At 39.4% G+C, this 26,167-nt stretch overlaps 1 protein-coding gene across 1 annotated transcript in view; it reads right to left on the bottom strand.

Annotated features, from left to right (window-relative positions):
• Positions 1 to 6,709: 6,709 nt before the first annotated feature.
• LOC131230567 (protein SWEETIE-like) overlaps positions 6,710 to 26,167 on the bottom strand; it is a 70,887-nt gene continuing 51,429 nt past the window's right edge. Inside the window, exons 2-3 of the mRNA XM_058226471.1 lie at positions 7,034 to 7,180; positions 6,710 to 6,946 (exon numbers count right to left, since the gene is read on the bottom strand). Of these exons, the coding sequence (XP_058082454.1) occupies positions 6,710 to 6,946; positions 7,034 to 7,180 (384 nt within the window). The remainder of the gene's footprint in view (positions 6,947 to 7,033; positions 7,181 to 26,167) is intronic.

Here is a 26,167-nt window from a genome sequence, read left to right as displayed (position 1 = left end):
GGGGCAAACTGAAAATTCAGCGGGGGAAACATGAAATTAAGCGGGGGAAACATAAAATTCAACCATAGCATTTTACCAAGTTTAACGTTAGCCAGATTAGTGAACATTTATATGTTTCAATGCAACAAGAAGATGTTATTTGTAACTAGTTTTGTTGGTTGGTTAATTGGACACATTTTCTTCATGAAATGGGTTGTATTCGTATTATTTTGGATACGACAAAATAATTATATTAGATGTAATGTACTTATTTGATCTAATAAGTATCTTGTGTCAAACTTGCGAAAGTCTATCCCTCGAATCTTTAGTATTCTTTTATTTATCACCTGTGTCTACATTTATGCAGAATACCGTTGCCTATTGTCACTAAGAATCTGAAACAAATCTCGGAAACGGAAGAAATGGGGAAAAGTGCGGAAGAAACAGTTGTAGAAATAGAAACAACTTCCAAAACGATGGAACTAAATAGGAGCAAGAGGCATCCACAAAAGAAGACCCTTCCCTTTATTCAGAAGAAAATAAAGATCCTGACAAACTATATGGGAATCAAGGGTTTTAAGAAAATTGGAAGTTGGAAATACTTAAAGAGGATAGAGACCTCTTCTGGATTGAAAAACCTCTTGTGACTCTTCTTTTCAACTATGAACGATGGAATTATCCATTGTGATATATAAAAAATGATCGCTTTGAGAAAACATTGAGTGGGGCAAACTAGAAAATTGTTCGAGGGAAACATAAAATTTAGCAGGGGAAACATGTAATTCAATGGGGAAAACATGAAATTCAGCGGGAAAACATGAAAATCATCAGGGGTAAAATGAATTATTTAATGTACAACATATGATTTTGGGGTAGGAAAAGCTAATTTACTCAACCAACCTAGTTATTTTCTAAGATTCCATCGGGTCGATGGTCGAAAATCCATTTCATTCACTTCGCGGTCAATTTCAATCACTTCGCGGTCAAACTAGAAATTGAGCGGGGCAAACATGAAATTAAGCGGGGAAAACTAGAAATTGAGTGGGGCAAAAATGAAATTGAGCGGGGCAAACTAGAAATTGAGCGGGGTAAACTGAAAATTGAGCGGGGCAAACTAGAAATTGAGCAGGACAAACTGAAAATTGGAGGACTAATTCATTATGAATGCAAGGAAATCATCATTAGTTTCACCATTTCTTCTTAATTAAACTAATGCTTGTAATTCAATCTATTTTCATTTTGCATCCAAATTGAGCAGGGCAAGCTCCAAATTGAGCAGGGTAAACATGAAAATAAGCGGGGCAAGTATGAAATTGAGCGGGATAAACTAGGAATTGAGCGGGGTAAGTATGAAATTGAGCGGGGCAAACTAGGAATTAAGCGGGGTAAGTATGAAATTGAGCGGGGCAAACTAGGAATTGAGTAGGGAAAGCATGAAATTAAGCGGGGTAAGCTCCAAATTGAGCGGGGCAAACTACAAATTGAGTGGGACAAGTATGAAATTGAACGGGGCAAGCTCCAAATTGAGCGAGGCAAACATGAAAATGAGCGGGGCAAACTAGGAATTGAGTGGGGCAAACCGAAAATTGAGCGGGGCAAGGTCGAAATTAGGCAGGGCAAAAATGAAATTCAGCGGGGCAAACATGAAATTGAGTGGGGCAAATTAGAAAATTGACCGGGGCAAACATGAAACTGACCGGGGCAAACATGAAATTGAGTAGGGCAAACTAGAAAATCAGCGGGGCAAAGTAGGAAATCAGCGAGACAAACATGAAATTGAGTGGGGGAAACATGAAATTCAGCGGGGCAAACTATGAATTCAACGGGGCAAACTAGAAAATCAGTGGGGCAAACATGAAATTGAGTGGGGCAAACTAGAAAATCATTATGCCCATTGTTTTCGGTGGTATGATCTACTTGATATTTTGATATGCTTCAATTTGGCGCACAACCCCTTAAATTAGATGGAAAAACGGATGGACGACGTGTATATACTACAGGAAACGGATTGGTTACTCCCCCTGCCACCAGCCAATGGCTGGTGTTCGGTGCTTTGTGGGCCCCATCATGATGTATGTGTTTCATCCATGCCATCCATCTATTTTTATAGATCATTTTATGATATTATACAAAAAAATGAGGTATATCCTGATCTCAATTGGACCACATTACAGGAAATAGTGTTTAATGAACATCGACCATTAAAAGCTTTTTGGGGGCTATAAAAGTATTGGATCAAGATGATCTTTGTTTTTAGCCTTCATCTGGGTCTTTATGACCTAATAAACAGATTGGATTTCAAATAAACAGTACAGTGGGCTTTAGGAGGATTTAAATGATGGATATCCAATCACTATTGTTTTCCTGTAGTGTGGTACATCTAAGATTTATATCCCTCTTATTTTTAGGATAAAGCCCTAAAATGATCTTTAAAAATGGATGAACGGAATGGATGAAACACATACATCATGGTGGGGCCCACAGAGCACCGACCACCAGCCATGGGGCTGGTGTCAGGGGGAGTAGCCAATCCGTTTCCTATACTACATACATTCAATGTGGGCCCAACTGAGTTTAAAATATACCTATGGTGCGTGCTTTCTTCACTGGACCGACCATTTTTAGAAGAAGACAAAATGCTGATAAGGGGGCCCACAAAATGGGTTTTTTTGGTCTTTCTCCTAGAAATGGAGTGAGGAAAGGGGGTGAAAGCAACGACAGTGAAAGCAATGGCAGTGAAAGCAGTACTGGAAAGGGAGAGGAAGAGCAAACAGTGGAAAGGGAGAGGAAAAGCCACAAGAGTGAAAAGGAGGGGTATTTTCGTCTTGAAATTTGGTCTCCACACGTGCAGGTCTAAGTTCGCAAAGTAAGTTTGTATTGTTTCATAAAAATCGCTAGATAAAAGGTGGGGTCCACATCGTAAATTTCTCTTTTTCATGTTTCATTTTTTTTTTTGTTTTTTTTTTTTGTTTTTTGTTTTTTGTCTTTTCCTTTGTTTTTAATTTTTGAAGAGGCGGGACGATGGAGTGGAATGAAACTGAAGTGGGGCTATACTACAGTGATAGTTGACCACCATTTTATAAATGTCGGTAACTTATCCACGACAAGGCGCATGAATTGATGGTAATATGGACCGTCCAAATCGTGGAACCACATCTGGATCGAACATAGATATAAAATTGTACTTATCATATGATCGTGGCCATCTAGATGGAACATAGATTTATTATGCATTTTTTGTGGCACATTACATTTGGCCTGAGTTTTTCACTAATTGAGTTAAAAGGGCAGACTTTTGGCCTCAGTTTCTCATCAACCGAGACAAAGGGTAGACTTTTGGCCTCAGTTTCTCACCAACCGAAACAAAAGGACAGACTTTTGATCTTAATTTCTCACCAACCGAGGCAAAAGGGCTAACTTTTAGCCTCAGTTTCTCATCAATTGAGGCCAAAAGTCAGTTTCTCACCAACCGAGGCAAAAGGGCATACTTTTGCCTCAGTTTCTCACCAACTGAAGTAAAAGGGCAGACTTTTGGCCTTAGTTTTTCACCAACCGAGGCAAAAGGGTAGACTTTTGGCCTCCATTTCTCATCAACTAAAGTAAAATGGTAGACTTTTGACATTGGTTTCTCACCAACTGAGGCGAAATAGTTAACTTTTAGCTTCAATTCTTTTGCAACCAAAGCGAAAAGGCAAACTTTTGGCCTCAGTTTCCTAACACTTGAGGCTAAAAAGTAAACTTGTAACTTTAGTTTCTTACTAACTGAGGCAAAATAGTAATCATTTAGCCTTGGTTTCTCACCAACTGAGTCCAAATGGTAAATTTTTAGTTTTGGTTCCTCACCAACGGAGGCAAAATGGTAGACTTTTCGCCCCAGTCTCTCATCAACTAAGGTGAAATTGGAAACTTTTAGCCTCAGTTGCTTTGCAACCAAGGCGAAAAGGTAGACTTTTGACTTTAGTTTCCTAACAACTGAGGCTAAAAAGTAAACTTTTAACTTCAATATCTGATTAACTAAGACAAAATAGTAATCTTTTAGCCCTAGTTTCTCCTCAACTAAGGTGAAATGGTAGACTTGTAGTCTCGATTCCTCACTAACCAAGACAAAATGATGGACTTTTGGCCTCAATTTCTCACCAACTGAGGCGAAATGGCAGACTTTTAGCTTCAATTCCTTTGCAACCAATGCAAAACTATATAGATTTTGAACCTCAATTTCTTATTAATCGAGGCGAAATGGTAAACTTTTAGCCTCAGTTTTTCACCAACTAAGGCGAAAATGGTAATTTTTTAGTCTCAGTTTCTCAACAACCGAGACAAAATAATAAACTTTTAATATCTGTTTTACAATAATTGAGGTGAAATAATGGACTTTTAGCCACAGTTCCTTAGCAACTGAGGCAAAAAACGAACTTTTAGCCTCAGTTCCTTAGCAACCGAGGCTAAAAAAACACATTTAGCCTCCATTTTTTCAACTGAGGCTAAAAAAATTGTGGATAAAGGCCTACTTTCTTGTAGTGTAGCGAGCATATCAACCTAATTTTCTAGATGCGCAAACCTCATGCTGGGGCCTACCATTTTCATGTCCTGGACATCTGGCAACTTGGTGGAAAAGATAGTACACTTGTACCACAAGTTGTGGTATCTTTCTTACGTGATCAGTTCTCAAACAAATTATGCAAGTGCATCATTCATGAGTTGGTCTACACCAATCCGACATAAAAGTGTAACAAACATGACCACTGAATTTGACAAAACATCAATAAAATATGGGCCACTAACTCTAAATTATCATAGTACACATAAACAAGCTAGTGGATGGAAACATTTATAAAATGGGTAAGGCAAGACTAAAACTTTAGATAGGTGAATTCATAAGATACAAGATTTAGTATCAAATTCACTTCAACAGGCAGGAATACAATATTTGTACAAACAACAATAGCCAAAAAGGTCCCATATGCATCTGAAAATTCATTGCAAGTGACTGAATCAACCTGGATGATGGAAATTTTGAAGAGTAGTTTCCTTTAGAATGGCAACTTCAAAATAATTTTGCAGAGGCACTTTATTGATGAGAATGTATGTGGGAATTTGGTGAACTATGTATGCTGTAGAAACAGTAAACTTTTTCATGCCAAAATAAAGCCAGGGTAATTTAACTGTGGTAAAAGATTATTAAGTATTTTGCAGAGGCCGCAGAGATCCCTAATGATTCCCAAGAGGGAACTTTCCTGTTCAGAGCCTAGTTCGGAGATGTGGTGCCCATGGTTGGTCTACTCAAGCCATAGATACGACGCCCCCATCATGGATGGACCATATCCCCAAAATCTCCCAAATTGGAAGATCCTGACATTTCGTTTTTAGTGGTCTTTCCTCCATTAAATGTGGTTTGAGAGTACAGTGGGTGGGACCCCTGACTGTGGGGCTCACAGTGATGTATGTGCCTTAAATCCGCACCCTCCAAACATTTTGACAGCTCATTTTAGGGCATGATCCAAAAAATGAAGCTGACCAAATCTTAGGTGGACCACACCACAGGAAACAGTCATGATTGAATCCCCACAATTAAAAACTTCATGGATTCCACATGAATGTTTATTTGCCATCCAACCTATTGATAAGGTCACAAAGACCTAGATGAAGAGAACACACAAATATCATCTTGATCCAAAGCTTTTGTGGCCATTGTTTCCTGTACTATGGTCCATCTGAGATTTGGATCTGCTACAATTTTTGGATCATGCCCTAAAATGGGCTTTCAATAGGGATGGATGGTGTGGATGTAGTCACATACATCACGGTGTGCCCCACAGTCAGGGGTCCCACCCACATTAGTGGATCCCGGGATCCACCGAAGCTGCGCCCGATCGGTTCGTTCGTGATGGGAGCCCGTAAGACCAATAGCTTGGAAAGAGTAGGGAACTCAACCTCAACATTTACAATTTCACCTCTACGTGGATTTAGCTTCGAGAAAAACATGACACTGGCAGTGCGATGGATGAAACACTGGCACTTAAAAATTGGCCAAAAATTGCATAGGTTGCATACAAGTAATTTAAATTAAGCCATATAAATCTTGGGTCCCTTTTTAGCTGTACCATGAACGAACCAAAAATCAAGATCATTTGTTCTCTGTAACTATCAGATTGATGGATACTGATTGTACGGTTAAAAATGAAAAATGTTTAATGGTCCTGTTTCAATGTATCCACAAGCTAAAGGTTAGTATTGTTGAAGAAATCTGATTTACGGACTGACTTAGTGAAGGTTTGGTAGCTTAATCTGTTTAATTTGAGTAAAACGTACGCTGTGTAGGGGTGCATGCATATCAAAAGTTCTTGCACTACCAAAGCATCAAATAACTCCCCTTTAGCTTTACAGGCAGGGGAATCAGGTGGATTATGCAGAACGGTTGTTATCTGACTTTGTAACAAGTGTGTCTGAAGTTGCTGCTTGCGTGACACTGGCATTGCTAATAAAACTTCTTTGAATTGAACCGCAGAGGATGGAATCTGAGCAAGGTGAGAAACCAGCCTCATAGCATTGCTTGTAATCTCAATAAGTTCCTGAAATTGAACAGTTAATGAGATAAATATAATTTAATTAGTTCCTGAAATTAAACTGAAATTGGGAAATTTACTAGAGAGAAAATCCTCTGTAACCATAGTTTTATTAAAGAAAACCACTTGAACTTGATTCTCATAGGTGCACCAAATTGATAAACACATCAGGAGCCCAACCCAATAAACAATTTAAAGCCCAATAAATCAACATAAACAGTAGTAAGAACTTTCACTACCTGTGAATGAGCTTCAGTTGACACCGACACGACCATGATTATTGCTTCCAATAGTAAATTCATAACATCTTTCTGACATTCACTTGCTTGTGACAGTGCGTGCAGGAGAACCAGAAGTCTCAAGCATTCACCAGCAATAACAAGTGATTCTCTGGTCACGAGTTTCTGAAACCAAGAGGGTAGGACAGCTCTTTTAGAAGCACATGATGAAAACGAGCTAGCTTATATGTTATAAATTCAGATGGGAAGTACCTCCCAGATCTTGCAAATTAAAGAGAAAATATCTCCAAGGAGCTCTCCAGCAAAAAAGAGAATGAAAGAATTATTTTCCATGTTTGCGCTTTCACCAAGTTCCCTTTGGAAAATGCTTTTCAGCACATACAATCCAACAGTTTGAACCTGATCATGTAAAGAATTTTCAGATACTTTAGGATCCTATGTAACTTTGTCACGAATGCAGGGTGTCACAGAAGGGTCCCAAGAAATCAATCTGGCCACACATCCATGCAGAATCATATGATAAAGAAAAACATGGTATAATAGAATTTGTGCTTCATATATGCATAAGATATGGATATCCTACGAACTATATTCTTGTAATTAGAATATAAATACGGAAAAATTATGAAAAGAGGATAATTAAATTATTTTTCCAAATAGAAAGTGTCAAAATGTGTCCAACATGTGTATCCTACACAAGTGTCAGACAACAGTTATTTATTCACATAAGAAATATAGTATCCTTGTTACGAAGTTGGCATCCCTTCCTACATGATACTGTCTAGATGAATGACGATGGTCACATATCAAAAGCATTTGATACATTGTCTGTATAGGGTAAAAGAGAAACATGTTATTGTCTTTGCTCTGCCCAAGCTGTTGAGTTTCATGAGCCAGCCTGGAGAGGGATATTGCTTCTTCAGGGCAGAAAGAAAGTTTTGTACGCAGTAATTTACATGAGCTCCTCCTCTTACTGTCCAGGATATGGATACTCTTGATGCAATCTCTAGAAAAATGGAGAATCTCATTTTGCTAAGCTCCCAAGACTGTTTCGTTGGTGGGAATAGCATCATCACAAATTTCAGCTTTATCTTCAAGACAGAGTTCACATCATTTTTTATGGGAGTTTTTTAACTTGAGTTTCTCAATCGAAACTATAGAAGAAAAGTTTGTTATATTTACCTATGCCCTAAAATGCAATTATCCTACTTTAAAGTTCAAAATGAAAGAACAACAGTGCTATATCAATTACGAATAGTAAGGAAGGCAGTTAAGTTTTGGTCATTTCTATGGGTGGCAATGGGCCAGATTTAGACTCGGCCAGGCTAGGCCTGGCCCTGCCCAAGCCTGAGATGGACGGACTTGATCCAGCCAGACCGAAAATTGGTAAAAATCCATACTTTCTACTTATGCAATCAAATCCTCTTTTTTGACTATTGAATCCACCTCTATGGTCCCATATTTAGTAATTCCTGAACTACTTCTTCTGTATCGGGAATCGTTGAAAATTGTTCCTAACATATCCATTGATCATGCAGGCCACAAATGCACAAAGAAAAATGCATTACAGAGGAATTAAACCAACGGTATACATTCGAGATGGATGGATTGCCTAACCTGGGATTGAATTGGTATTTAGCCGAACAAGCCAGGCTAAAGTGATATGAGTCCAGGCCTGACATACAAATTAATTAGGCCATGCATGGGAGGCCCAAACCCAACCTATGGGCCAGTTAGTAGGTCCAAGCCCAGTCCAAACCTGGGTCAGGCAGACTACTCAGCCTATTGCTACCCTTGCATTTCCTATCTATTGAACTTGTTGCAACTATCACATTGCATTTAAACACAACCTTATTCCTTTGATCAACAGCATATATCAGAGAAATCGTCTTTACAATGAAACAAAATGTTTACTTCCCATTCACAGGTATACAGATTGTGCATTCAACAAGCCTGATAGGTTCACTTGCTAGAGTATGAGATCCGTGCGCCTGCACTCAGTCAGTCCACATGTGACACACATACAACAAATCCAAACCGCATGATTAGTGGGGGATACACTAGAGATCTATCAGATGATCTTAAACACGAGATCTATCAGATGATCTTACACTCTGATTAGCATACGCTTGTTTGCTGAATTTAGACAGTAAAAATAAATAAATAAATAAAGAGTCAATTTTAGGCTAGCCGGGCCTCGGATCACACACTCACCGTCACTTTTGGATAATGAATAACCAAAGGGTATGTTGGATTTAGCGTAATTGCATAAATAGGTAATAATTGGTTACTTTTAGTATTGGTGCGGTTTCGGTGGATCCCTCTAACTGTGGGGTCATTGTGGTGTATGTGCCTTACATCTACACCGTTAATCCATTTTAAAAGCTCATATTAGATCACAATTCAAAAAAATGAAGCAGATCCAAATCTTAGATGGACCATGCCACAGTGGGTCCCACGGTCAAGGATCCCACCCACCTTGGAATCCACCAAAGATGTGCTCCTTTAGTATTTGCCGTTGACAGGTATGGCATTTCAAAGGAGACTTGGTTTATGTGTAATCAGTACTTATCTACTTGGCAATGCCATGATGGTGTGTTTCATTGGGGTCATTCTTTCATTCCTGACCACAGTTCATCAACAAGGTAGATCGAAAGCTAAAGTGAGCTATATTATTATTGAGTCTACATTTTTCAATGATGAATCCAGATTCTCTCCTTGCTACAAACAGGTAAAACATATATATTACAATGTGATTGAGCTACATCATCATATATTGCATTTAATGTAGTCATAGCAACAATGTTATATAATAGACATGACCAAGGGTAGCAATGGGCTGAGTAGTTTGCCCGACCCAGCTTTGGGCTGGACTTGGACCCACTTGCTTGAATCATGTGTTGGGCTTCCACCTCCCATGCATGGCCTGATTAATTCTCAAGCCATGCTTGTGTCATGTCATTTTAGCCGGTAAATATGTGCATGTGTTATATCCTACAAATATATAAACTAATTCAATCCTAGGTTAGGCAATCCATCCATCTTGAATGTATACGGTTGGTTTAATTCCTCTGTAATGTCTTTTTCTTCGTGCATTTGTGCTCCATGTATACCAATTTTCGGTCCGGGCTGGATCAAGTTAGTCCGTCTCAGGCTTGGGTAGGGCCAGGCCTAGCCTGCCGAGCAGAAATCTGGCCCATTACCACCCTTAGAGACGACCAAAATGTAACTACCTTCCTCACTATCCATAATTGATCATAGCGATTGTATCATTTTAGTATTGATTATTAATATTTGTAGTACTATATAAATATATATATGATGCAACCACATGGAGAATGTATGTGCCAACGTTACGTATTTCAAGTGACCATGTTTAAATGGTGGGAATTTTAACTGCCACATAATAATAATGAACTTCTAGTACAGATACATTTTGGGTTGTTTGGTTAAGTGTAAATACCAGTACAATAATGGTAAAAGCATAATAATAAATTGTGCTCGCTGGCAATTGCACCTTAAAATTAAAACAAAACTAAATGGTATTGGTGAGCAAGTGCGTGCCATGACAGAAATGAATGGAGTGTTCTGTTCTACAAGGCCAATGCGGATCGGTCCAGCAGCTAGTGAGAAGAATATGGGTGGACAGCAGCAGTATCCTGCAAAAACTTCTTACCAGACTGCTCAAGCAACTCAGTCCAAGAACAACCTAAATAATACAACTATATTTGTTGGCGGTGTGGATTCAAATGTTACTGATGACCATTTGAGATAAGTTTTTAGCCAGTTTGGGAAATTGAAACATGTTGAAATTCGTTTGGGAAAACGTTGTGGGTTTGTTCAATTTGCTAACAGAGCTTGTGCAGAGGAGGCTTTACTGAGGTTGAATGGAACTCAGCTAGGAGGGCTAAATATTTATGAAGGCCCAACAAAGAAAAATCTGATACTTGTGCAAAGTAATTGAAAAACAAATAATGACTCCAGAGATGTATACCTCCCACTTCAATCTCCCACAAGAGAAGTGAATGGTCAGTTCACCCATACGATGGATGATCTAGACCCCATGCGTGGCACAATGTCCATTGCTCACACAGACGTGGTTTGGATGGTGGCCCAAACACCAGCCAGCTAGCTGGTATCAGAGCTCTGTAGGCCCACTATAATGCATGTGTTGTATCATGCCGTGCATCCATTTTACCAGCCATTTTAGGGATAATATCTTTAGTTGGTGTTTCGCTGACTATGGCCCACCTTGACGTCTATGTTTTGTATTCATACCATCTTCCCAGTTAATTTTAGGACATGCACCCCAAAATGAAACATATCCAAATGGCAGGTGGACCACACCATAGAAAATACTGGTCATTGAAAGCCCAACACCAGGGAACCACTTACAGACGTGCTATCTGGGTACCACCTGATTCACTCTCATGTTGGTGATAGAATCGCCACACGGGAAGCCATCTCATGTAAAATGGGGAGCGGTCCGGGTAACAGCCCCTTACCATGTGAGGCCCACCCTCCTGAATGTGTTTCATATACACACCGTCCATCCATTTTTTCAGTTCATTTAAGGATGTAATCCCAAACATTAAGAAGATCCAAATCTCTGGTGACCGCGCCACTGGAAAAAAGTGGTGAATGACCATTAAAAGCCATTTGTAGGCCACAAAAGTCTTGGATCAAGCAAATCTTGGAATTTCCCTTCATCCAGTTCTGTTTGACCTTATCAACGGGTTGGATGACAAATAAACATTATGGGTCTGCTTACAGTGGACCTCGGGAAGTTTTTAATGGTGAGCATTCAATCATCACTGTTTATTTCGGTGTGATCTATATTAGATTTGGATATGCTTAATTTTTGGGAAAGTGTCTTAAAATGGGCAGTAAAAACAGATGGATGGAGTGGATATACAACATATGATCAAGGTGAGCCCTACATTAAGGTAACTCCCATTAAGGAGTTACCCGTGTAATAACACTTAATCCGCGCGTGTAAAATGGTAAGAGAACATGCTTACCAACCCCTACAGTGGAGGACGCCGGTTGCCTACGGAGGCTAGCTACTGACGGTGCTTTGTAGGCCACATCAGGTTGTATTTCTTTTATCCACGCCATCCATCCATTTTTCGGGCTCATTTTATGGTACGAACCCAAAAATAATTATAAGATACATCCAGATCTCATGTGGACCACACCTTAGGAAACCAGTTGTAATTGAATGCCCACCATTAAAAACTTCTTGAGGTCACAAAGATTTTGGATGCAGTTGATATTTGTGTTTTCCCTTCGTCCAGGTCTATGTGACTTAATCAACATGTTGGATTGCAAATAACGATTACACTGAGCCTTAGAAAGTTTTTAATGGTAACCTCACTACTATTTTCCTGTGGTATGGTTTACTTGAGATTTGGATGCGCCTAATTTTTTGGATCATACTCTAAAATGATAGGAAAATAATAGATGAATAGCATTTTTTGGATCATACTCTAAAATCCTCCTGAGGCCCACTGTACTGTTTATTTGACATCTAATCTGTTGATTAGGCCATACAAGCCCAGATGAAGGGAAAAAACAAAGATCAGTTCGATCCAAAACTTTTATGGTCCCCAAAAGGATTTTAGTGGTCGATGCTCATTTAACACTCTTTCCTGTAATGTGGTCCACTTGAGATTGGGCTATATCTCATTTTTGGTCTCATACCATAAAATGATTTGGAAAAATAGATGGATAGCATGGATGAAACACATACATCATGGTGGGTCCCACAGAGCACCGATTATAAGCCATTGGCTGGTGGCGGGGGAAGTAGCCAATCCGTTTCCAACAAACACATCATCATGGAGCCCACATAGAACTGTCCAGTAGCCACCTCCCTGGTGGCTGCGTCAGTCCGCAATCGCGTCTTACAGTGGACAGGGCTAGCTTCCTATGTTAATTCGGCACCATTTTTCTTCCACCATACACATAGCAGACTTGCATAGCAATCCAAACCGTACAAATTGTTGTCCCTGCTTGATGTAGAGCGGGTTGCGGACAGTTTCATGGCCAAGATAGATAAGAAAAGGCCCGGTCGATGACAGAAGTGATCTAGACCATCAAACCTTAGATCGGGTGTATCTCGTAATTCGGAATGAGTTATAAGAAGTAAAATATATAATTTTGGGTAGAACGGGCTACTTTAACCACCCAACCTGCTATGCTAGGTTGTGCAAGCCGGATTTGTGAACTGTATCGACGGTGGTTTCCAAGTTTAATTCTGTTTTTACTATAAATAGTAAGTTTTAGTTTGATTATAACTCTTCATCCATTCGGCTTTAGAAGTTGTGCCCAACATGAAAAGAGCTTAGAATAATTAGAAGAACAGCTTGGTGAAGCCAAATAGGACACTATTTTTGGCCAGAAACCTTGTGCACTAGTAGACATCACTAACGTCTTAAATAGTAAGTTTACTATTTATAGTAAGTTACGAATTCTAGGAGTTTTAGTTATAGTTTGCTTCTAATTTCTCTCGCATTGTTTGGTATCCCTATTTAAAGGGTTGTGAACTCATTTATTTCATTAAACAATCAAATTACAAATTTATTAGAATTTATTCCTATTCTTCTTGCTTTCTTTTCTCGTGGATTCGAGAAATCTGTGTGAGGAGTCCAAAGAAGCTCCGTGGATTTGGAGTAGTTATCCTTGAGGAAGACGGTGATCGACTTCATTACGTTCATCCCTGCGTCACTACTGGTGATGGATTGTAACAGTAAAATTCACAGGGAGGGTAATGTTAACTTATATTTGCGTTTTCCCTTCTTCCATGTCTGTGTGAATTTTATGAACATGTTGGATCTCAAATAAATATCCTGGTAGGCTGTAGGAAGGTTTCAATGGTGCCATCAGTGTTCCCACAGTTTTCTATGGTGGGATTCCCTTGAGCTTTGGATCTATCTCATTCTTTGCTTCATGCTCTAAAATGATCTCTCTACATGGATAGATTGTGTGGATACAACACATACATCATGGTGGGGTCCACAGAACTTGGTGACATCGCTTTAGTAGCGAGATAGCTACTGAAGTCGTCAGTAGCTAATCCACGTCCCCAAATGAAGCTATGGAAGGCTACCTGGGCTGCACGGAGACATCTGTGACGAACCCAGCCTGTCCACCAGTTTCTCAGTCTCATGTTAGGACAAAAAAATTAGGCAGATCCAAATTTCAAGATTGATTGGGTCCAGTCCAGTCCAAGCCAATCACAATCTATGGTCAGAGATTGAGCTGGGGCTTGGCAAATTTTGAGTGGGCCGAGACAGGTCCCTGTGTAATGTGTAATGTGTAATGTGTCGGGTTAGGGCCAAAATTCTTAGCTCATTCAGGAAATGGCTAGGCCTTGGGCAGACAGTACTGAACCGACCATTTGGACCCTGAAATGCAGTCCCCGTAAGGCATTAATGGGATTGAGATGCTACTTTAGGTGATTTAAAACAGAAACATTCTATCCATTCAAATTTAGATGATTGTAATGGAGGGGAAATAAGTTATTTGTGGGCCAATCAAAATAATGTCTGCATGATAAAACTCTCTAAGGAAAACCCCAAGCTGTCCTAATAAAATATCTAAGGGCCGTTGATCTCATTCACAATATCATCGGAAGGCTCTTGGAATCCATTTCAAGTCTTATTTCCCTACTAATTGATGATGACATGTGAAAATTTTGCTCATGAAGGCAACATCCAATCCACTCATCAAATTGCTTCCATGATATCTAATTAATATTTGAAAGTTGTAATTGAGCCCATAGTTTAAAGACCTGAAAACCAAAATTACATCTAGCTTAACATGTAGGTGTGTCTCATCTAGTGGGTTGACCAGATTGATTTTCAAATAGGGTCAGCTTTATGGTGGGATCTACTGTTTTCATGGGACGGATGCCCCATGTAGGTGTCATGCTAGCGGAAAGGAATGTCACCAAAAGTTCCACTGATCTGTTCTAGTGTGAAAGATGAATTGGATGATAAGTTCTACGGTAAGTTTGATACTTAATGGAATTGAAAGTGCACCCACCTAATTAATGGATTGGCTTGCTTGGATACTTTATGGAATTGAAACTTCACCCATCTAATTAATGGATTGGCTTATTCCTTGCCGTTGGACCTGCCAAATAATGGGATCTTCCTTAGGTGTTTTGTGATTTGGGGGGCAGTGCTTCAGGTTTGGACTGGGCTCAAAATCTAAGCCCCAGAAACAGCCCAGAAAAACAAATGCAAGTCCAAGCCTGAAAAGATTAGTAGGGACCCGGTCCAACCTACCCTAAAAAAGTATGAAATACTTAGCCTTGCTTGTATGTGATGCCACTCTAAATGAAGCATTGGCAAAGCAATTTGAGCAGGGATTGAAGAGCTGATTGATAGGACACGTCTACAGGCCATGCAGGCCAGATCTGTGCCGTTCATGAGCTTTGTCCATTGTCAGCATATCCTCTCTCAAGAGTTTTGGACTACTACACTCATGAAGTGTGTTACATAAAATATAGGTTGCTTGTACCTGAAAATTTATTTTTCTCATGTCTATAGCCCACCTTAAGGGTTAGGGACCTATTTTTGGGCCAATAAATCTTCATAATGGGCCTTCTTGATCACGGATATTAGATGGGTGTCAAGAATCATCTCTACAAGTACAACCTCTTGCTGTACAAATTGGTTGGCATTCTCTTATATATTTTGTTGAATATTCGCGCATTATTTGAACCCATGCTCAATGATGCAAACATGGATCCATCACCAATATATATATATATATATATATATATATATATATATATATAGAGAGAGAGAGAGAGAGAGAGAGAGAGAGAGAGAGAGAGAGAGAGAGAGAGAGAGAGAGAGAGACTAAATTTAAGCAAAGTGGTAAAGGGTGGGACTAGTTTGGACAGACCATTCAAAAAATTTGGGTTTAGAATTTTAACACGTGGTCCCACCTGTCAAAAAAATTCTTAGACCCGAGCACCACTCCTTTGACCCATTTAGTTTTATTTCAGACCTATTAGTAACTTTTATAAGATTTGAAAATTTAAACCTTCGATAGTACCTACGTGCATCCTTGAAACTCTTCGAAACAGGAGTGAGTCAGCCATAACCTGACTTATATGCTTTAATATATAGCTCTTGTTTTCTTGTTGAAACCAAAGCATAGCCCAGTAAGTATACCTAAGAATGAGTTAGAAGCCTCACCAGCTGGCCTATTGGCTGACTAACTTCACAGGCCTACTGCCAGCCCTAATTGAGTGTTGCACTTAACCCTGGCTGTGCAAAATAAAAACTTTCTATAGACTTCAGATTGACAAGCCCAAGAAAATTCGTAAAAATTCGACGCCCATATCCAATCTGAAGCCCAACTTCTTGGAATCCGGTAGCACCCAACAAAAAAAGTTAGTTGACTTTAAAAGTAGAATCTCAGCCCATCGAATCCCATGTCCCGCTCCTTGAAATCTCAGTGATTTGATCAAATGTAGAGACTTAGACTGCAGAATCCGGGCCCAAACCCATCGTGTCCCAGGCCCCACTCCTTAAAATCTCCCTCATGCAGGGAGATGGTTGTACATTGTTTTCAATGGTGTGTCTCTCATAATGAATGCATGAGCCTTGACTATAGAGTCCGAGCCCAAACCCATCGTGTCCTAGGCCCCACTCCTTAAAATCTCCCTCATGCAGGGAGATGGTTGTACATTGTTTTCAATGTTGTGGCTCTCGTAATGAATGCATGAGCCTTGATTGCAAAGTCCGGACCCAAACCCATCGTGTCCCAGGCCCCACTCCTTAAAATCTCCCTCATGCAGGGAGATGGTTGTACATTGTTTTCAATGGTGTGGCTCTCGTAATGAATGCATGAGCCTTGACTATAGAATCCAGGCCCAAACCCATCATGTCCCAGGCCCCACTACTTCAAATCTCCCTCATGCAGGGAGATGGTTGTACATTGTTTTTAATGGTGTGGCTCTGGTAATGAATGCATGAGCCTTGACTGTAGAATTCGAGACCAAACCCATCATGTCCCAGGCCCCACTCCTTAAAATTACCCTCATGCAGGGAGATGGTTGTATATTGTTTTCAATGGTGTGGCTCTCGTAATGAATGCATGAGACTTGACTGCAGAATCCAGGCCCAAACCCATTGTGTCCCAGGCCCCACTCCTTAAAATCTCCCTCATGTAGGTAGATGGTTGTACATTGTTTTCAATGGTGTGGCTCTCGTAATGAATGCATGAGCCTTGACTTTAGAATATGGGCCCAAACCCATCGTGTCCCAGGCCCCACTCCTTAAAATCTCCCTCATGCAGGAAGATGGTTAAACATTGTTTTCAATGGTGTGGCTCTCGTAATGAATGCATGAACCTTGACTGCAGAATCTGAGCCCAAACCCATCGTGTCTCAGGCCCCACTCCTTAAAATTACCCTCATGCAGGGGGATGGTCGTACATTGTTTTCAATGGCGTGGCCCCTCGTAATGAATGCATGAGTCTTGACTGCAGAATTCAGACCCAAACCCATCGTGTCACAGGCCCCACTCCTTAAAATCTCTCTCATACAGGGAGATGGTTGTACATTGTTTTCAATGGTGTGGCTCTCGTAATGAATGCATGAGCCTGACTTTCCAGGCATACCCTTATTATTATATTGCTGGTTACCTTAGATGAAATAAACATGCCACATCATAGAAAGCTATGGACAACCATTCCAAATCTACAGCAAATTCATGTGGTGAACCACGTGAAGCTCGCATCAACTCATGGGCATCCAGTTTTGAAGACAATGTGACCATTTGGACAAATCAGTGGTGTGTTAACACTCTAGTGGCTCCTGTCACCACACTTTTAAAGTATAGGCTTAACATACAAGACCGTGTAGAGTAACCAACCTAGAGCAGTATTAAATGTTCTTAGACCTATAAACCTCAGTCTCACATATGACTCAAGAGTCAAATATATGGCCCCTATCAAGATATCGATTGAATGCTCTCCATCCTTTTCACATAGAATAGATCTTGGAGATACTTCTTTGCTTGGAAGATCAATAGTGTCATTCGATCGATAACTCGTGAGACATATTTAATTAAACTAGTTTTTCTTCCTATTTTAAAATTTTTCTTTTTATTGACACAACCAAATCTAAATGGTCATCCTAATTAGGCACACACGCATATAATATAAAAAAAAATTATATAATAATAATAATAATTTATTGCAGCTACGCTGCTGCATGCAGAAATGTAGCTGCTGTGGTGCTGCTTTTAAACAAAAGAAAAAAAAAGAAAAAAGAAAAAAAAGGAAGGGTGTGGCCTGCTGCAGCAGTCCACCACCATGATGCATGTGTTTCATCCATGCCGTCCATCTATTTTTTTAAGATCATTTTAGGCCAATAGCCCTAAAATAAAAATGATCCAGAACTTAGGTGGGCCATACCATAGGAAACAATGTGGTTTGAACACCCACCGTTCAAACCTTCTCAGGGCCTACCATAGTGGGCCATAGCAAAGAGAAATGCAAATCAAGGGAGAAAACTGTTTTCATTTTTCATGGCCGATCAAAGTAAAAATTGGGCCGAGGGGTTTCATGAGGTGCTGCTTCAAGACTGTTCAGACTGTTCAGTTCTGTGCTGTGCATGCTGGTGTACGCAGCTGAGTATATATATGTGTGTGTGTGTGTGCCATTTTTATTTTCATTTTTCCACTGTCAGTTCATACTTCAGTGTTAGCCACCCCCACTGTTATCTTTCACTCAGTCTACCACTTGAGCTATGGATCAGGGTGTGTGTGTGCCATTTACTTGTCATACCAAAAGGATGAGGCAGATCAGAAAATCAGGTGGGCTGCATGATATGAAACTGTGGGGAAAGAATGCCAAAACTTGGAGGCCTTCTTGGCTACTGATATTGGATGGCCTGGATCACATTGGTAAGTCTGCAGATGATGGATGGAGAGAGAGGGAGGTTAGAGAGAAGAAGGTGAGGACGGTTTTACTTTTAGTGCATCCCGCATTGTGCCTTCTTTTTTTCTTTTTTCTTTTCTTTTTTTTTTTTCTTTTTAGAAAAAAAAAAAAGAAAAAAGAAAAAAAAGAAAAAGAACATAGATCAATGAGCCCCACTTATGGTGTTTGAGAAGCATCCACACCATCCATCTGATTCAGCAGATCGGGATTGGGTGTAGGCTCGAACATGGGATAGATTCACACGGCGAGTAGGCTGCGCCAATAGAAAAAGCAATTGCAATGCCTAATGTTGAAAACTTCCTTTGGTTGATTGGGATGAATATAAGCCATCTATACTGCTCATGAAGTCATGATTCCTATTGAGATGAACCGAAAACACGTTTATTAGCCAAATTCAAAACTTTTTTAGTCCCAGGCACATCTTAACGGTGGATGGTAAATGGCCTATTGCTAGGCTTGTAATGATGTAAGGTCCCGATAAAAGTTGATGGTAGGTTGGCTTAATCGAACCTAAACAATTATTCTCAATGGTTTGGATTGATGGTCAGACAGTTGTGTAATGATTTGCAAACTCGGTATAAATAGGAAGGCGTTCATGTTGCAATCCTGATGGTTAGTTAAGCTTATATATGGGTGGTATACAAAATAAATAGATTAGAATTATGGATGAATAGATACATGAGCAGATATAATGATTCCAAAGTTGATATATCATGACTGGGGGATCCAAAGATGAAGTGGACAGTGGGATGGCTTTTCCTAGGGATGAGTAGTTAATTCAACGTCCAGTTTGATAATTAATCAGGTGCATCCCGAATGTCTGATACTTTTCTTATAGTTGATATTTATATGTTTAATTTTTTGTTATTTCTTATGCAATAGGTGTGGCCCATCTTCTGCTGAGTGTAGCCCACCCGAATTTTTGCACTTTTCTTCATGACATTTAGTATAGTAAAAAAAAAAACTAATCAAGTGTACAAAAGATATATGAGGCTTAAAGATTGGGGCGTGCATGAGTCCAAGTGTATGTACGTGTGTACAGGTCCAAGTATTATTATTCTAAAAACACAAATTCACATGCAATGTATATTAGAATAAGTTCCTGTGTACCTACGCCAGCAGAAATTCTTTTGGGATGTTACAATCACTTATGAAGGGGTTGGATGGCATATAAACATAACAGTGGCTAATTAAGGAAGGTTTCAACGGTGGTTGTATTCATCACTATTATTTCTTGAGGCAATCTTGACTTAATTTTTTAATTTGCCTGATACATTCATGTCCTAAAATAGGCTAGTGACAGGATGAACGGAGTGGATATGAGATAAACATATGTGTGCATGGGCCTCATTTATGAATTGGGTTTAGAGTTTTAACATATGGTCCTGCGGGTGAACAAATTATTTGGCCCGAGCAACACTCCTTGGATTCATTTACTTAAAGACTCTTACTAATTTTTATGTGATTAGGGAATTAAAACCTTCTATTAATATCTGCATGCATCCTTAAAATGCATTGAAATGAGTATGTTAGTTATAACCTGTCTCATTTTCTTTAATAAGCCTTGTTTTCAGGCTGAAACTCAAGCACAGCCTAGTATGGGCTGAACAAAGTCATATGGTCATTGCTAGCAATAATTCAGCGCTTTGTTCAAGTCTACACGGTGCAAAATGAAAACTTCCAATAGATTTTAGCCTGACAAGTCAAAACAAATCAGTAAAAAATCTGGTTTCATATCTAGCACTCGTTGGATTCTAGTAATACCCGAAAATGGGTATACTTCACTCTAAAAGTAGAATCTGTGCCCAAATACATCTCGTCCCATGATCGAATCTATGCCCAAATCTATTAAGTCCCATGCCCCACTCCTTGAAATTCCGATGCTCTTAATAAAGGAGGAGATGTGACTGTAGAATTTAGGTCCAAACCCATCTTGTCCTGGGCCCCACTCCTTAAAATCTCCCTCTCATCTATGGATGGTTATACTTCATTTTCAATGGTGTGGCTCTCGAATGAATGCATGGGCTTGACTTTCGAGGCATCCCCTTATCATGTTGCTGGTCACCTTCAGATGAAATACACATACCATGCCATAAAATAAAAATGAAAATAAAAATAAAAAATAAAAATTGGACAACCATGAGCCAGTAAAACTAATGGCCAGTGTGAATGTCACAAGTACATCATGGCAAGCCCATATAGCTACCATCTTCTGGAACATCCAGCAGGCAGAGTGTGCTGGCAATTCACTTTTATTCATATCCAAAATTTAGAGAAGCTAAAAAAGAAAAAAAAGTAATAATAATAATAAAAGTTGAATACCATGATTGAAACTTTCTTGAGAGCACATAAGTTTTGCAGCCGGACGCTATTTGTTAAATTTCCTTGGAACATGTTAGATGGAATATAAGTACCAAGGTATGCTACAGGCTACTTAGGATTTACCTTCTAAGGAGGAGGGGCAACACCAATGTTGTGCATATTCTAAGGGAAGGAAATTCGCTGGCTGATTTTCTGGCTCGTGTAGGAAGTGCTTCCAAGTCTAGTGCTTGTTACGAGAACCAGTTTGAGCTTCCACGACAACTTCGAGGTATGATTTTTCTAGACAAAGTTGGTTTAGGCTCGACTAGAATAGTCTGATCACAGGTGGGTTCTTTGTGTAAGTATTTTTCCGTTGTCATGCGGGGTCTCCTGTTTTATGTAAGGGAGTTCCCTTCTGTATAGTTCTCCTCATGAATATAGATTTAACCTTTTTGAAGAAAAAAAAGGCATGCTACAGGAAGGTATTAATGATTTGTGTTTCCATCTCTACCATTTCATGTGATGTGGCCCACTTAGCTTTGCATCTCCCTCATATTTGAGCTTTATGGCTAAAAAGGAGCTGGCTAGACAAATGGCCAGAGTCAATATAACGCAAGCATCATTGTGTTACCACTATTCGAAGCAGGCTTCTGGCTACACAGGCCGCAGGGATATCACTGGACACTGTGGTCCAAGCTTTGTGGGACCCACCGCGATGAGTGTTTATCCCCGCCATTCATCTGTTTTGCCAGCTCATTTCAAGGCATAAGTCCAAAAATATGCTGATGTGAAGCTCAAGTAAACCACACTAAGAAATCAGTGGAGATTGAACGCTCACCGTTGAAAATATACAACATACATGACAAGTTGGTAGCAGATCACAGCCAAAAAGTTTTCAAAGATGGGAGTTCAATCCTCACTGTTTTATATGGTGTGGTCTACTTGAGCTGTGAATCTATATCATTTTTTGTCTCATGCCATAAAATGAGTTCGAGAAACTGATGGATGGTAGGGATAAAACACAAACATGACGATGGGCCTCACAGAGCTTGGGTGGCATGATGTGATACTCATGTGCCGTGTGCAACAGGCAATCCGCTTCGGTTTAAACCGCGTGCGTGCATGTGTACGAGATTATTTTTAGAATGCAGATGTCTGCGTGGAAGGCACCGAAAAATTCTTGGACAGGAAAAGTCAGTGCGATAACTTCTCATTGGTCCACGTCATTGCCTAAGAATCCAAGAAATAAGATAAGAATTTCTCTCCTAGATAGATTGCGAGCTACACTACATGACTTTTAACGTGTCTAATTTCTCTAGAACCCACAATGATTTATGTTATAGATCCACACCGACAATCAATTTCTAGAGATCATTCCAAAGCATAAGCCAAAAAAGTAGGCACATCCAAAGCTAAAGTAGACCACACCAAAGAAAGTAGCTAGGGATTGAACCACTATCGTTGAAACCTTCTTAGGGTCCACTGTTAGATTTATTTTTCATTTAACCTCTTCATAAGGTCACACAAACTTGAATGAAAGGAAAACACAAATATCAGCTTGATCAGAGTCTTCTATAATTGTAATAAATTTTCAACAAAAGGAGTCCAATTCCACTGTTTGTGTAGTGTGGCCCATTTGATCGTTGGATCTAACTCCTTCTCTACATCGTTCCATAAAATGGTATGGAAAAATAGATAAATGGTGTGGATCTAACACATACATCATAATGAGGTGGACAAAGTTTCACATAGCAAGGCTTTCCATTTTCTCATGTGGACGTCAAGACACTGTCACACTTATCATGGTGCCCACCTTGATCGTGCCATCCACTTTTTCAATAAATTTAAAGCATTATTGAAAAAATGAGGCAGATCCAGTTATCATGTGGACCATACCATAGGAAACAATGGTGATTAACTATTAATAGGCCACAAAAGCTTTGTATCAAGCCTATATTTGCTTTTCCTCTTTCCTGGCTTACGTGAGCTTATCAATAGATTGGATAGAAAATAAAAACTACCGGAACATTGAGGTGAGCCCTAAAAAGTTTTAATGGTTGTGTGTTCAATCACCACTGTTTCTTGAAATATGGTTCACTCTATAATCGGATATTCTTAAATTTTGGTGTCATGATCTACAATGATCTTAACAGGTGGATAGACCAAGTGGATACAGAATAGACCAAGTGGATACAGAATATCCAAATCAAGGTAGCTAGCTCAACCGGTCCTTACTCTTGCCCCGGTGGTAGTCAACTCTTAGGAGTTTCAACACCCAGTCAAGGGTTTCGAGTACCCATAGGTGCTGAAATTCCACTAGGGCATGAGTGTGTGGGGTTTGTGTGAATTTAGTGGGGTGTGAAATTTAGGTGGGCGCCATTAAATCTACACCATCCATCTACTTTTTCAGAACATTTTAAGAAAAGAACCCAAAAACAATGCAGATTCAAAGCTAAAGTAGACCACACCTAGATAGTAGGAATTGATGCTACCATTGAAAACTTCTTAGTACTAAAGAAGGCTTAGATCAAGATAATATTTGTATTTTAACTTCATCCAAGTATGTATGATCCTATGAACAGGTCAAATGGGTAATAAGCCTCATGGTTGGCCTTAGGAATGTTTCAATGATAGTTTGTTCAATCCCCACTACTTTGTGTGGCGTGATATATTTGAGCTTTGCATGTACTTAATTTTCAAGATAGTACTTTATATTTATCGGGAAAAATTGATGGACCATGTAGATCTAACACAAAAATCATGGTGGGATCCAGAAAAAGTTATGTTGTGCAGTTGGCAATATACTCGGGAGAAAGAAATCCGGCCTATCTTGTTTGAGTCATACAAATAACATGGGCGAATGAGAAGGGACAACGCTGGAATTTCTCATGCCTTCATAACCGTGTAATGGGTTACTAAATATGCTTTTCTCGTACCCAATAAATCCTATTGGCCCACCATGAATGTATATATGGCTTATCCACCCCGTCCATCCATTGTTCCTATTGGGCCCACCATAAATGTATATGGCTTATCCACACTGTCCATCCTTTGTTCCAGGGATTCGATCCCAAAATTGAAGCATATGCAATGCTCAAGTGGACCATACCACAAGAAATAGTGGGAATAATGATTTTCACTGTTGAAACCATTATAGGTCTCACAGTGATATTTATTTGTCATCCAGCCTGTTTATAAGATCACACATATATTAATGAAGGGAAAAAAACAAATATAATCTTGATCCAAAACTTCTGTTGGCCCTAATAAATTTTCAACTGCGTACGTTAATTTTGCAATGTTTGTATGGTGTGTTCTACTTGAGCTCTAGATATCTTTCATTTTCTGGATCAAAAACTAAAACAACTTCGTAAAATGGATTTACAGAATCGATAAAATTTGGGTGTGGATTGGATATCCTAAAATCTAAGTTTAGGACTAAACTCTAAGATGAAACCTTAATTATACATCAAATCCTAAGGATAATCAATTCAAACCTTAGGCCGTGAGTGCATGGAACTTGAATCTAATTATACAATTTCATGACTCGTGGTAGGGTCGACCCTAAGGGCGCACACACTTCCTATCGATGACGTAAACGGTTCAAAACATTAGGCGATGATCCTTCCCATTGAGCTTTCTATTTTTCCATTAGCTTAAGTGATAGTTTTTATTTTAAATTTTGATTAATAATTGATATCTTCCTTTTATACTCGTATGTGTTAACTGTTGGAATTGAACTGCTAAATCTTATGCTTAATATTTATCCTGCATGTCAATGCCATAATTACATTGGTAAATAATCATTGTTCATTTATGGGCAAATAGATATGTAAATGAAAAAACAACCTACCCCTTAGAGCATAGTCAAAAAATTAAAAAAAGAAATTTAACCTTGTTTTCAAGCTGAAATCAATGCACAATTCATTAAATACACATGAGCCAGAGTTAGAAGCAGGCCTGACCAGCTGGTACATGGGCTGTCAAGAGTCACAGGCCCATTGCTAGCCCCAATTTAGGATTTCATTTAAACTTGTGCTGTTGCAAAATAAAAACTTTTGAATATATTTTCACTTGAATATCCCAGACAAAATCAATAAAATATCTGTCCACATTTAGTCCCTGGCCCATCCCTTAGAATTTAGAAGCAACTCATTCATTTCCAGGCCCACTGGTTGGAGTCTTGATGCTCCAGACAAAAGAGTAGACTTGACTGTAGAATTTGATCCATGTGGGATCATACCATCCAATCTTAGGCCCACTCCTTGGAAAATTGGAGCACCCAGCAAAAATCAGACTTGATTCCAAAGGTAGAATTTTGCTACAAAGCCATCTAATACGATGCACATCTCCTCAAAATCCAGCTAAGCCCAAATGTGAGAGAGAGAGAGAGAGAGAGAGAGAGAGAGAGAGAGAGAGAGAGAGAGAGAGTTGACCCCAACAGTAGAATCCAAAGCCATCTAATCTGATTTTCAAAGTCACACCATCAATTGGGTTCAAACACCCCTTTGAAGGGGGCATCCAAATGAGTCCTTGGAATTTAGTAGCTCTCTATTAAAGGGGGGACATGACTCCTAAAGTCGGTAGAGACTTAGACTCTTAAAAGTAAGACTCGACTATTAAAGGAGGGAAGAAGACTGGAAAAGTATAGTCAGGCTCAAACCCATCCAGTCTAGGGTCCCATTACTTGGAATACCGGAAAAGTTGAGTCGGTGCCCAAACCCATAGGGAATTCGATGCAAATTATAAAAGAAGAGACTTGACTATAAAAACATAAGACTTTTGGCTCAAAGTCATCCAATGCCATGCCAAACTCTTGGAAATCTAGTAACAACCAATTTTTTAAAAAGAAAATTAAAATTTAAAGAAAAAAAAAAAAAGACAGAGAGAGAGAAAAAAAGAGAGACTACTCAAAACGTAGAAGACAGGTCTGAAACCATTCAGTCCCCGAGCCCACTATATCGAAGATGCAACTTGCCTCTAAACACGGGCTACGGAGATCGCATACGACCTTAAGCTCTGTAGTGTAGTTGTGAATTCTGTGTTACTCCAGTCCTTGTGCCGGCCCATGTTAGGTGGTGATGTTAAAAATCAAGAAGATTCAGAAACTAAAGTAAG

The sequence above is a fragment of the Magnolia sinica genome, chromosome 17, assembly GCF_029962835.1.
Source record: "Magnolia sinica isolate HGM2019 chromosome 17, MsV1, whole genome shotgun sequence".
Taxonomy (NCBI): Eukaryota; Viridiplantae; Streptophyta; class Magnoliopsida; order Magnoliales; family Magnoliaceae; genus Magnolia; species Magnolia sinica.
Note: the sequence above shows the minus strand (reverse complement) of the source record. Positions and strands in the feature narration are given on the sequence as shown.